This window comes from Tetrao urogallus (genome assembly GCF_951394365.1).
Source record: "Tetrao urogallus genome assembly, chromosome: 2".
In the NCBI taxonomy this organism is placed as follows: domain Eukaryota; kingdom Metazoa; phylum Chordata; class Aves; order Galliformes; family Phasianidae; genus Tetrao; species Tetrao urogallus.
Genome location: NC_136814.1, coordinates 80,881,900 through 80,896,411, shown reverse-complemented (window position 1 = coordinate 80,896,411; position 14,512 = coordinate 80,881,900). Strand labels below are relative to the sequence as shown.

General features: G+C 34.4%; 1 protein-coding gene across 10 annotated transcripts in view; it reads left to right on the top strand.

Annotated features, from left to right (window-relative positions):
* RIMS1 (regulating synaptic membrane exocytosis 1) overlaps positions 1–14,512 on the top strand; it is a gene marked incomplete at both ends in the record, with an annotated part of 287,625 nt that overhangs the window by 192,063 nt on the left and 81,050 nt on the right. For 4 of the 10 annotated variants that reach the window (XM_079550251.1, XM_079550253.1, XM_079550252.1 and 1 more), the window contains 3 exons: positions 1,895–1,972; positions 4,119–4,190; positions 10,498–10,610. In XM_079550251.1, coding sequence (XP_079406377.1) covers positions 1,895–1,972; positions 4,119–4,190; positions 10,498–10,610 — 263 coding nt within the window. Of the gene's footprint in view, positions 1–1,894; positions 1,973–4,118; positions 4,191–8,984; positions 9,168–10,497; positions 10,611–14,512 lie in introns of all 10 variants that reach the window. The other 6 variants (XM_079550250.1, XM_079550255.1, XM_079550258.1 and 3 more) reach the window with 3 other exon arrangements.

The window sequence follows — 14,512 nt, the reverse complement described above, 5'->3', positions numbered from 1 at the left end:
CTTTCCATATTGGAAAAAATGACTCCTTGGTAAACCTTGAAAAGATGAAGATGTGTTACACTATACTTCAGTGTTAAGAATTAACAAATGTTTGGTTAATTTTGCATTTTTCTTGATTTTTTAAAGAATAACTTTTTGGGTTGAATTTGGCAGCTTTATTTTTGAGAGATTTTTTTTTGTTTTGTTTTGTTTAATACATTAGAAATTAGAATTAGAAATTCTCTCTAAAGTGAAAGACTTTCTGGTAATTGGTGAAATGTGAAACTGTGAAAGCATAAGTAGTGCTAGAAACAAGAAGAATGGAAACTGAACGCTAGGTGAGCGCTTTACTTAACACTGTTATTTTTTGGATGTCTTGGTATAAATTAAGCATGTAACCAAGACTCGATAAAATAAACATTTTAAAAATATTTATTGGATACTTTCAGTTCATGAGAAATTGCTTTTAGTGGCCATGCGTGTGTAAACTTCTTGTCTAAGTGCCATCTTGAAGCACCTGCTGAGCACAGTGGTGCTTCTAGTACAGCCATGGGAACTTGAGGAGTGCTACATACTGCCAATGGCAGGCTAATTTGACTGGAATGATTCTTGCCTGTTCTTTCAGCAATGCTGTGCAACATGAATCGGGGGGGGGGGCAGTTTAGAAAGACATGAACTGAAGTGCTAGGAATGAGTGAGGAGCTGCCAAGCCTTCAGAGTAGTGACTTCCCTGTTCACATGTGTAGATTCAGCCTTTCAGAAATCTCAGGAAAAATCAGGAAGTATTGAATGTGACATTCTTGATGTCTTAAGGCCTTTTTTAAAAATAGAAATGTTTTTTTTTGCCACTTTGGGAGTACTAGTTTTTAGTTTTGATAGCAGTATTCTTTCATTTACCTCTGTGGATTATGTTATACTTAATAGCAATAAGCAACTTGAAGCACGTGTCTTGTACATGAACTGTGAATAACTTGTCTGTATTTATAATATATATTGTGTTTGTCTGTGTATGTAATGACTTACTGGTTTGGTATGAAATTTGTTGCATTTAGAACCTTAACAGAAATTTTAGCATTTGCTCACTACACTGAAAGTATGGATGCAGATTTAATTTGTATTTAGATTATTAATATACTGCAAATTTTGTTGTTTACTTTCTGAGAGCTAAGACTGATACTTGAAAAAGATCTTATGTTGATATATCTTACTGAGAAAAAGAAATTAGTCTGTGTGATATATTCCATTGCAAGCTAACAATAAACCAAGATGCTAATAATATCTATGCCAAGCTGAAAGCTATAAACAAATTCTGATGTTCTTAAATGACTTCAACAGAAATGAAACTAGTATAGAAATAAAAAAAAATCCTGTATGTGATTTGAATTTTATTTTAAATTGCTAAGTTTTTCTGCCTTTACTATTGAATTGTTATTGTTAATGATTACCATAGCAGAACTGCTGGCAATAAAATATTAAACTGTATGAAATTTGCTTGCATTTTCAGGAAAACTGGAAAATTTCTCAATGTAAGGGAAAGATGTTGTATATAGGTTTACACATTAGTTTAATGAACCATACTGTCATTTTTTTTTAGGAAGGATAACAGCAACTGTTAAGCTACAGTGATGCTGTTTGTTGTGTAGGGCATGAAGACTTTGTTTAAAATTTAAAATTGTGGCTTTCATCCTTTTTGCATCTTAGTTTCTTATATCTCAAAATTTTAACATTCTTTTAAAGTGCATAGACTAAATCAACAGAAGGGGAAGTGAGAAATAAGACTTAGACAGCAGATTGTGCCTTAATGCATCTGGTTTATATATGTGATTGCATGTCTTCACCTTCACTGCATGTGACCATCTCTCTGTTTTTGCTCATTCTGTCCAAATTTACATCCATGTTTCCAAATTTTGTGAAGAACAAGGACGCTGGAGTCTTGCATTCCAAAACAGGACAGTGTAGACCACCTAAGTGCTAAACCTGGAGCAGCACAGAGGTATCCTTATTTACTCAAATCATAGTTCCAAGTAAATGAGGTATTGGCTATAGTTATACATTATCTTTATTTGCCCTGCATAAAACTTTTAAATAGCTAGGGTTGTTTTTTTTTTCTCTTTTTATGTAGAAGTACATGGTATGCATGTATTGTTCATAGATAGTATTTAATTCCCTATAAAGTACATTGTAGAGGTAAATTCAAATATGGCATGAACATCTTCTTATCCCCTATGCACTCATTGTATATTTGATATGGGCATGAAAGGATGCCTACCTGCAGTTTCCACTTATGACTGTGAGTGCTGTGGTATGCTGGTGAGCTGTGCAGAATGCACACAGCATCATCTCAGCAAGAGGAAAGAAACAGAGAAAATTGTGATCTTAATCATACTTTTAACACCTGCTGCTCACAGTAACAGAACATAGAGCAGAGAAGAAAGTCTGTTCAGTTCACTGGAACTGTATATTACATTTTCTTCTTTTTCATACTACAATGAGTAGTCACTATGTACTCTTTTTCTCCACTGTACTTAATGCCACAGTGTCAGTGAGTGACATAAAGGAGTAAGGGGAAAATAAAACCCCTAATAAACCAAACAGAAAGTAAAAAGGGTGGCATCATTTGGAAGATCATGCTGCAGTCTGTGGATCTACCGATACATTCAAATACTTTGGTCACTTTAGGTTTTAATTAAAGTTATATGTGTTTCTTATGTTTCCTTGTGTATCTACCTTGTGTTTGACCTGGCAAAAGCATAAATAACAAATGGGAATATATTCCAGAAAATAAACCTGGAAAAGTCAGTTTGGTGATAAAGGATTTTTATTCCAAGAGACTATTTTTGTAAGAAAATGTTATTTTGAAAACTGGAAGGCGTTGGGTATTCATGCGTACCTCTGCTCATTAAAAAAAAATAATCACAAACATGTCAGAAAACACACATTATATATTTCTGCATTTTTTCCTTTTTCGTGACTCAGACTGTGTCACACTGTGATGTTGATCAAATATTGCAGTGAAAATACACTGTGATTATATTCTTTGAATATAAGCTGATGCTACAGCTGTTTGCATATCTTCCAGTTCAGTCACTGGGTTACTCTTTGTATAACCACTAAGGTTTAAAACCAAATCTTTCAAATCTTTATTCGTTACTGTAATTTATTTATTTATTTATTTTATTTTGCCCACAGTAATCCTTTTATACCTTAGTATAGAAGTTGATTATATCACTGCAAGTTTCTTACTTATTTCTTCATTCTCTTTCCTGTGCGGTGTGCAAATAAGGGTTGGTACTTTCCACGATCTAACAATGAATAATCATCACTGTTGTTCTTTATCCACTCCTGAAATACTGTACACACTTCTTTTCCCCTAAAAACTAAGTGTTTGTGATTATCAGAGGTTTAAAATTTAAATTATAAATCCTAATTTTTAAATTTTGTCATTACTTTGGGTAATAATAGAAATTTGGAAACATGAGACTTGTCACTGTTTTCATAATCTAATAAATAAATAAGCTTCTAATACATTTCTATTAATCAGAAAAAAAAGCAGACTTGTTTCAAAGTCTTTCTCATAATCTTTTAACAATGTTTAATAGAATGAAATTTTTGAAAAGCCAAGTTTTTATCAATACAGTATACGTCAAATAACAGAGTTATTTGAATCTGACATGATGCATTATTGCATGATGCATGATGCATTATAAATACAGATTTAAAAGCAATTCCTAAAGTTTCTGTTTGAATATTATTGGTCCTTTCTCTAGCATTTTTTCTTCCTACTGTCTACTCTGCTTTTGTTATAGTGCTAGCAAGAGAGCACTAATAGACCTAGGAGAAGCATTGTATCTAATTAGACATGATTGAAATGGGAGCTAGTGGCATGTCCAGTCAGGATTAATGTCATCTCCCTGTTTTGGTACCTCTTAATCTTCACACCATCAGCCTCAGTCAAAGCTAATCAGGGCCATTTGTTTTAATCCCAAATTCACAAACCTGTTCATGAAGATAGCTGTCACCTTTTCATCTGTCAGCCATTCCTGTTATTACTTTAACAATGCGTTAATAAATATGAGATCTTCATAGTTTTGTATTTTTTTCTTCTATGTTTATTTCTTTTCTGACTTATCGTTCCACAGGCAGTCCAGAAAAGTGGAAAGATATAGCAGCCAAAAACAAACTAGGAAAGGCTCCGCAGCTGAAACAGAAAGGTAGGATTGATGAGTAAATGTCTCTTATGATCAAACTGATTGCAGTGTTCATGATATACATCTAATACTAAATTTGAAGCAGAATATGCATAACAATGCCATAAGCCATGTTGCCATAATTTACAGCATTATTTATAGCATCCATTTTATTATCACTGCTTGTAGTGTTGTCAATACAATACAATTTTTCTGGCAGTCTCCATCATTGCAGATTAATTGGGAGGTAAAGACTAGCAATCATACATTTAGTAAGCCAAAGTATGAGACCTGTTGCCACTGTCTTGATCTCTGTAAGATGAAATTTGGAAATGCACAGCATATTTCATTAGTATGATACTCACCCTTTTCTGTGTTTTACCATACTTGTTTTTCAAAAAAATTGTCTGTGTTAAAATAACTTTAATAATGAGAAGAATACATGAGGAGACTAATAATTCAAGAGATATCTGATCAAATGATAAAGAAAGAGCTACACTATCACATTCCTATATTCCAAGCTAGCAATTTCACATTTTAATATAAAAAATGTTAAATTCTATATAAAAAGATGTTGAAAAATTCTGTAAGCTGTCATTACATAAAGTTAATATGGACACCGATACTTTACCTTCTGCTTCCACTGAATTTTCTTGTGCATGCATTATTATTGTAACTTTCAGCTTTTACATTATAGTAGCAAATGCTTATGTACTCAAATTCTTAAGAACAAGTGGAAGGAATAAGGATACATGTTTAATCATGTGTGTGTATCTGGTTAAGCCTGTGTTGGCTGAGCTAAGAGCAGTGAGGAGGACTGAGATCCTGCTTTTTCCAGAAGTTTGGTGTTTTCTTGATGAACAGAGAGGCTCACCTGTTTACATTGTGAGGATTGAAAAACTTCCATGAATAACAAAGACACATTTTATTTTCAAAGCAAATACACATTATCTAGAAAAAAAGTGCAGAGCTTTTATTTTCTTTTACTGCTTCAAGGACCGGATTACTATTATTTTGGTTTTGAGGCTTCTGCTGTCCCAGCAGCAGTTTATTTCAATTTAGACCAGGCATATTACCAGAGTTAAGGCTGAGGTCCTTGCTATCTTTAAAACAGCAGCAGTTTTGCCTTTCAGTTCATTCCATCCATATTTTTCCCTATTTTTAACTTCTGAAAACTAAGGGAGCTCCTGGGACCAAGACTGCAGTGGTCTCAGTTGTTGGTAATCGTGCAGGCTGAATGGATTTATGAACATTGGCAAGAGGCTGAGAAAGAAGAAAAGATGAGAGTTGGATATAAAGTGATTGGGGTGGAAAATATGGAAACGTAAGCATTAAATGGACATGGGAACATAAATGATGGGGAAGGAAAATGAAATGTAAGAGATTCTAAAGAAGGACAGTGTAAACAGTGTGGAAGAAAGTGTCAGGAAATCCCACAACATATGAGATTGGAGGAATTAATGTATCTGTCTGGATGTACATTCACATTTCAAACCTGGTATTTCAGCATCTGAGCTGAGTGCATCTTCCTTCTACGGATGTCAAGATCTAAAATACATACTTCACTAAATCCCATATGTTTTTTTAGTAATATTATTGTATGGCTGGTGTGGATTATAATCGTGAAACCAAATTTCAGATATTTTTTTCTGAAAGGAACTGATTTGTAAGAACTGTTCTTATGAGGGATTAATGCTGAATACATTAACAGCGCATGACTTTACCTCTAAGCGTGTAGTTACATTTGTGAAAATTGTTTTTAGAGGCATGAGCAATGTGTTTTTCTAATTAAAATGACCAGCCTAAGTCTGAAATTTTGAGATTTTTTTTCCTGGATATTTCAAAGCTTCTTACAGTTCTTATGCAAGTTACAACATACATTTGATGATATATTCAGGTATGTGGGAAAGAGTAAGTCTGGAGATAATGGTGAAATGTTGCTACAGTGTCTATATATACAGAATTTATATGGAATTTAATGAATTCATACTTTAATCATTGCTGTGCTGAGATAAATTCTTTTCCCATTTTGTGTTGATTAGTTAAGAGGTAATGCATAATTAACTTAATGTAGTCATTATCAAGAGATAAGTGGTGGTTGGTTTTTTTGTTTGTTTTTAAGACAACCTGAAATAACTATTTCACAGGCGAATAGGGAAACTAAGAAAAAAAAAAAATCTATTCTTTTTCTCCTTAAGTGAAGCAAGTTTCCAAAAGTGTCAGTCACCATAGCTCCTTTTTTTATTTTCCACAATAGAAAAGTAAGCTCTAGCAATTTTAAGAACAGTGAACACAGGGCAACAAAGGAGTGTAGGGAAATGTTGAATTATGTTTTTTCCTTTTAATACTTCACAGCATATGGTGTAGATTTCTGTTTTCCATAAAATGATTAACTACTATTAGAAGTGACATGCAAAGTTCTAAACAAATTGAAGTGATACAGTTTAGAATTACATCGTACTGTTAGTTCTGCACCAGTGCCAGAAGATTTTGATAACAGGCAAGTAATTTGCTTGTCAAATGGCAAATCTGACTCCATAGTAATTCTTCTGCTATCCATTTCTATCTTGATCTAGCTTTTATTTTGTAATTTACTGATGTTATCTACAAGTAGCTCAGGTGCTCACAGAGAATAAGATACCAGCATGCTATCAGATTCCCTCTAATACCCCTCAACATGCTCAACATGTAAGATCACATTCTTAAGTACTGTGATATTTTAGGAAATCATAGAATCATAGAATCACCAAGGTTGGAAAAGACCTAAAAGATCATCCAGTCCAAATCAGTGTAAGAGGGGAAAAAAAAAAACGTCCCAAAAATTTACAAGTGTTTTAACAGTTCCCTTAATGGTTCAGTGAGATAAGCCTGAAGATGAGACTCAGTATTTTCTGAAGCAGCTAAAGTCCTGTGAAAATAGAAGATAATTTTATGCTTGTATGAATGTGACTACAAAAAAAAGTGGGTGAAAACAATTCATCAGAGTTCTGAAGTGTATTCATCCATCCCTAATTTCTTACCCTCAAAATACTAAATTTAAGGCTGCATAAACATAATGATACAGTTGTTAACTGTGCTTGCTATGAATTATGTAGGTCCCTCTACCAAAGGTGTGTTTGATTGGTACTGCACTCTTAGTTTTAGTTTTTCATAGTTCCACATGTGCAGTATGTGGTTTTGTTGTGATTTATTTATCTGTTTAGCTTTATTTATGTCACTGAAATATCAGTCTGAAGAGAAGGAAGCTTGATTTTCCTTGTGGGAAGGCAGATGTGGAACCTGTGTGAACCTGAATGCCCCTGTGGTCCATGGCCAGTTGAGTGACAGTTTGTCATGTTACCTTCCTCTGGGAGAAGCAGTGATACCAAGCAACAAGATACCAACATATTTTTGCTGTAATGTCATTTATCATAAGGTGTCATTTCTCTCTCAAATTTTCTCTCCTTAATTCCGTCCTCTCTATACTTCTTAACTTCCCTCTCATTTCCTCAGTCACACACCAGCTTTTGTCTCCCATCCTTGTTCCTCTGTCTCATTCTCCAAATCAGATATTCTAGACTTCTTCATTTCTGCAACTGATCTTTCTTCTAGACCAGCATGGATTACATTTATATTTGAGACAGAACAGGCATTTTCAGATCGTAGCTCATCACCATCATCTTGAGCATCTTCTAAAATCAGGGATTCAGTCCCTGTAAGAATGTTGCTGTTATTGCCAGAATGAATTAGGAGTTTAGAAAGTGTCAGGGTTTAAGAGAAAGATACAGCAAAAGGAACCAAATCCTATTTTTGTATCACCGTGGCAGGACTTCCATGTAGGCTGCCATTGGTAGGTCCTGAAACGAAACCTTTATTCTTGGTAGGCATCTGCGTAAATGTTATTTCAAATGCAATCTTTTTTTATTATTATTTATTTATTGTTATTATTAAGGATAATTTGTAAGCGTGTGATAGCTTTACATTACAAACTAGGCAGTCCCTTGGTTATTTTGATTGTAACTTCCGGGAAAGATGTGCTGTGTGTGTGCAGGGACAGTTCATAAATCTGGAGAAATTAGGAAATAGAAACCCACAATGAAAAGATATCATGAGTGGCTTTATGGACATTTCTGAAATAAAGGATGCAAGCTGGACATTGACTTAGTCTCTCTCCAAACCTGAGATGTTCTAGGTTGTCTAATACTTGCAAAACACATAATCAAACTACTAATCGTTGTGCTGCTAATTACACTAACACGATTAATCGTTTTGCTGCATATTTTAATGATGTTTTCATCAGAGTTCCTTCAGAACTGTATAATTGTGTCGGTTTCTGCCGCAGAAAGTTACTTAAATAGATTCCTTGCTTCAGACTCCTAAGGAAATGATGTGTGTGTGCAATTACCAGTTGTCCTTCTTTGGGACATTAACTGGAAGCCAGTTAATATTTTTGACAAAGACAGAAGGTATGTTTTCAAAACAGAAATGCTCTATGTTAAAACTAGGTATTTATAGCCTACTCTGTGCTAGCCCTTTTTATCTCATACATGTTATTAGCTTGTGTTTGCTGTTTGAGATGCAGCTAGGGTTTTGGCCAATGGTCTACCGTATTCAGTGCTCAGCAGTTCCACAAGTAGAGTGATGTGTATCTGCAGCAGTGAGTGTTCTTTAGTTTATTCTTTTGGAAATGGATTTATAATCTGAATTAATAACTTGGGTCTGAAATGCCCATCCTGGCCCTGCAGCCAATGTTTGTGACATTCTTTGGTGGAGGGGGGCATGGGAAGGTGTGCCTAGAGCTAACAACTGAATAGTTTCTTTTTGGCCCTGATGTTTTAGGGGTCTGCTACCATGTCTTTCTAGAAGGGGATTTCCAGTCCCACGAACAACTGAACAGCCAGTCATTAGGGGAAAACATCACGCTCGCTCCAGGTCGAGTGAGCACTCTAGTGTCAGAGCCTTATGCTCTGTGCATCACCTTGCGCCCGGAGGCTCGGCTCCACCATCTCCACTTCTGACAAGGTTGCTATTACATGTCCAGTTCAGCTTTCATGTTCTGCCTCCCAGGTGTCAGTGTGGTATTGTACTTTCCTGAGCATACATGGCGCGTTCACTCATCCTGGCACTGTAGATTATCCTCTCTTCATGGTATTTACACTTCCCCATATCCTTTATGCTGCCTATCTTCACCATCTAGATGGTACTTCTGTTGATCTTAAATAGTTACGCAGTGTAAGAGTAAAAAATCAGCTGTGTTTTGTCCTTCCATTGTTGTGTTTTGTTTTGTATCCATCTGAAAATTACATAAGTATTTTGCTTCAACACCATGCAGGAAATCACATCCTTTTCTGACTGCTAAATCTCAGTCTTAAAGAAAGTCAGTTGATCTACGTAGTATGAAAGCTAAAATTAATTTGAACTTGTACAAGTGCATTACTTAAAACTGCAAGTTATCTACTTGCCCCTTAGCACAGTAGATAAACAGTGCTTTTCTGCAGTAGTTAGTGTGGTATTACTGTAGCTGACAAGGATGCTTACTTAACAAACTGTCCCTCTCAGCAATCTCCTTCTTTTCACCTTTGCTTTACTTCCTTAAGCTTTTTCTCTAGTTATTACCAGTGGCCCTACCTATTACTAATGCAAACTTACAAGCATTCTAAAAGTGCCCACTATGTTAAAGGTGCTGTATGTGTGTGTAAGAAGTCAAGAAGCCGAAGTGCTCTGAAATAGTGGTAGATACAATTCAGCCGAAGTCAAGGGGATTACAATATTTGCTTAGGTAAAAATACTGGAAATCTTATACATTGTTCTGTTCACTTTCCAGTTCGTGCACACACAGACACACACATGACACACACACACATTTAAAGATGTTTTTCCTTGTTTAAGTTCAAGGAAAAATAACCCATTGTGCCGTGGCATTAAAAGCTTGCTGTCTAGTTCTGTGATCTTGTGCAATAGGGCATCATCACGAAGGGAACACGAAAGTCAATGAAATATAAAGGTGACATATTGTGCTGTCTTTGTACCAGTAGAGGAGAACAATAATCATAAATGATTTTTAGAAAATTGCTTTTAGTTGAGTGTTTTTCGACTTGTACTTTCTCAAAACAGAAAAAAACAGAAGGATAGAGAATTTTTCTCGTTAGATGGAAGGCAGTTAGAAAAGCTAAACGTGAAGCCATAGAAGTTGATTAGTTGTCCAGTCCTGATTACATGCATAAGGCATACATCAAATGCAAATTTTTTCAAACTTATCTTCTCTATTTGCAGTTTAATTTGTGTCTGAAAATAAGAATATATAAATTCTCTTCCTTTGGGTTATTTTATTTTATCTTCATTTCATCCGCAGAATACATCAACAAGGAAGTCCCACCCAGTCTCCTCCTGCAGACACATCCTTCAGCAGTCGCAGGGGAAGACAGCTACCGCAAGTTCCAGTAAGAAGTGGCAGTATAGAGCAAGGTATCAAATAATGAGCTTATGATGGCTCTAACTCTTTGCCTTCTTACTTTTCTTTGCTTTATTTAAATTCTGCTTTCACAGCTACATGTTAAAAGCTATAACTCTGCCAAATAGAAGAGAATGAAAGCATATTTGTAGTCTGGAAAGTCTAGTAGATTTTGAGTGGTGGGTTACTATATGTGGTTTAACTGCCTTAATTTTCTAGTAGCCTTTTATATTTGTCTGCTTTAAAATTCCTGTTAGAGTCATGGTAGTTTCCATGAACACATCTAGTTTGTATTCAGCCAAAGAAATCTGGAGCAAATATTTTGACAGTGTTATTCAGTTCTTATTTTATGGTTTGTATTAATTGCTGTGTATTGTTTACGTAGACTAATCATAAACAAAAATCACAATATGAAAAATTCCTTTTGGAGTGGGACAAGTTCAGTGATTAAAGAATTAAAACAATCAGTGCAAGAAATATCAAGGCACAGTTCATCAGCTCTTACATTATTAAGAATAAATTGATTGGGCAAAGAGCGCTGCTCTTTTTTGAAAATGACAATGAAGACTTAGTGGCTGTGGGAGGTGGTTTTTACAAGCTAACATCAAATAGGTGTAAATATTGCTTCTGCCTTTTCTAGCAACGTATTACACACACACCTTGAACTATTATAGAAAAATCAAATGGCCATAAAATTAGTTATAATTTCACAGTAATATGTGTGCATTCAGGTTTTCTTTTGTGTTTAAAAGCCCATTTTTCTCATTAACAAGCAACAACTAAAGGTTTTCTTTTGTGTGAAAATGAAAGAAATGTTTCAGATGATTATGTGTTGTGCCTCAATGAACCTTATTGTGCCTTACTGAAGATGGCAGATCTTTTTCTTAAATAGGTAATAGTGCTGACTATGACCTTTTAATCATATTAGATTGCTGTATTTTTTTGTATGATGTACAGTCACTCGTGTTAACATAGATAGTTTGCATTAATTTTATTAGACTGAACTGTGATGGCATAGTACACCTTTAATTAACATACATTAAAATGTGTTCTTGTTTTATACATGTGTGTATTCTGAATGGTTAAAATACTAATACAATATTTTTTCATTTAAAAGTTTACTTTTGAGACTTTTTATTGTGTTTCGTAGTGAACTAAGGACTGTCTTGATTATAAACAAGTTTGAATATACACATACAATTTCTATTTCTACATACTAGTAAGTAACAGCTTTTTAGGAAAGTGTAATGAAAGGTGCATTTCAAATTTCTTTCATGCTTCATCTGCAATTTCAGAACTTGGTACAATATACAATGACAATTCAGCTTTTAATTTATTTTGGTTTCCTGTGGGTATTTGTCTGTTATCTTTCAGCTGTTCTTGGTAACTAGTGTGTTGGGAACAAAATGCTAGTTAATGTTTTGTTAAAAACTTTGGAAGTGAATGTAGAACATGTTGTGGAACTAAGTAGAGAAGAGGTTGTATGGAGTATGCAGAAGAGCAAAGAAAAAATGAACTTTAAACAGAAGGCAAAAGCTGCTGTTGGTTTTAAAAGCTGTCAGTGCCATGAATATCTGTAACACAGTGCTGTTTCACTGAACTCTTATTCGTGTTTGTGGTTCATGTGCTTGCGCCATATGTAGAAAATAAACAAATAGGTTATTTACTTTGTTATGCATCATATACCGCCGATGTCAATATACCAGTGGAATTGAAGGCTGAACAGATTTTCTTCTTTACATAGTATTTTGATTTTGTGTGATTAGCTTATCCATTTGAAAGAAAGATTTTCTGATAATGCCCAGGTTTTACACACTGTTCAGACTGAGAGTGTATTTACAGGGAAGTACTAAATTTGATAGATTTTGCAAAATATTTTTAAATGTTTTGACAGTATCATGTGATATAAGCATATTAGTATGTATAAACTTAACCTTCTCTAGGTGAGTAGCTTCAGTGAGGCTATAAGAAATAATATTTGCTCTGATTTTCGGTATCAGATTCTGTTATCAGTTTCACCTCTTTAATTCCTGCCGCGTGAATATCAGAGTTTGATGAGTGATTAGAAGTGCGTTGACTCTAGTTACAATTGAATCTCAATATATTTGTCCATGAAAGATTTTCCTTCACTGTACTTTGAACTGAAATATGACTTAATTTGATTTAAGTTTGCAGTCACCATGGGTACAGAAAATGTCAAAATCCAGTGTGATCTATAAATGTTACAAGAAGTAATGTTTGAAAGTTCTTTGCATTTTCTTCATTTAAAAATGAAGCTCCTTATTGGTGGTCAGTGTTGATATCCTGCATTTCAGGGAAATACAATGTGATGTACTGTAAAGTATCATTTTTGTGGTAAAGCACTTTCTTACACTACACATACACTATAATTTTGTTATGTCAGAAGGGTTGAATATAGATCATATCAATCTATATCTGTTTTGCAAATCATAGTAATTGTTATAGAAAGATTGAATGACTTTATATCAATACTGTTGTTGTTTTTTGTTGACTGTTTACATATTCAGGAAGTATACAGGAATTGAGTAATTTTTTTACTCTTTGAAATTCTCATTGTGGAAAATATGAGAGTTAACAAAGAAGCAAGAGTGGCTGTGGTTTTCTTCTCAAGAAAGTGTGATATTTTATCTATTTTGTCGCAGATGATAACCCACATGCTAATAAGGCTTCTCCCAGGACTAACGGTGAATCTTAGACATTCCATTCTTTCATTATAAGTTTAGAACTAAAAAACAATGGCTATTTCTTTGCTTCTATCAAGCGATATTGTCTTAGTTACTGCTTTGGTTTTAGAATTATAAACTGTCAACTTGTGACTTAATTGAGTAGGTTCTTCCCAGTAGATCTACTTTGTAAGAGAAGAAAGTCTTGTAGGAAGACTAATCTTCCCCATTCTGTTAAAGATGTAAACGTGCATGTACTACCAATCAGGAACGGGGAGAAAAAGTAGAAGAAAAAGTTCAGTAAAAAGATAATCTAATAACCTCAATATAGCATAATTGCGTGCACACACAAAAAAAACAAACAACGCAAAAGAACAGAAAAACCAAGCTCTTTGGTGACTGTTCTTAAGGAGATAGCTACTTTGCCTAGTACTGAAAAAACTAGAAATCACATTGGTTATTTTTTCTTGAAAGAGTTCTGTCTTAAATTTTTAGCCACACCAATACATACAGATGTTTTAAAGAAGTTACAGTTAAGATTGTAGGCTCCTGTGTTTGTTAGAGAACATGATTTTTATTTTAATCACTGTGATATTCAAGGAGGGCATGGCAATATGTTTCTCTTTGCAACTCCATTAGCAGTAATTTCCACACTGGGTTGTTAGTGCAACTGAAGATCTTGAGATGCTTGAATATGAAAGATAACTCTGATTTAGGCATGTCTGTTTGTGTTTTCTAAAATTCACAATGTAGTAGTATTTACCTTAACTTGTGCTGCAAATGAAGCGTTAATCGTTCTTTGTTTTAACTGAAAATTCTATATAATGATCTGATAATACAGAGATATTTTGTTACTAAAGCAATAAAATTCTAAGCTGTGATATGGACAATTCTGTGCTCTCCATATATTATCTTTTGCCAATTTGCAATAGAGTTGCATCAGTGTTTATTTGCATCATGTTTGATAGAACTGTGCAAATCACTTAAGGAAGCTAAGAGGGGTGGGAATTCTTCACTGACTTTTTTGTCTGTTCGTACAACAAATCTGTTGTATAGTTGCACAGCTTTTAAATGGCACTTTTGTATAAAGTATACTTCCGTGATCTTTACACTACCATTTTATCTCACACCAACTCTCAGATCTCATCAGGATTTTCACTTGAATAGGGTGGGTCTCTGCACTTCTGCATAACAATTAATTACTAATAAAGCCTGAAGCTCTGTGTGACTTA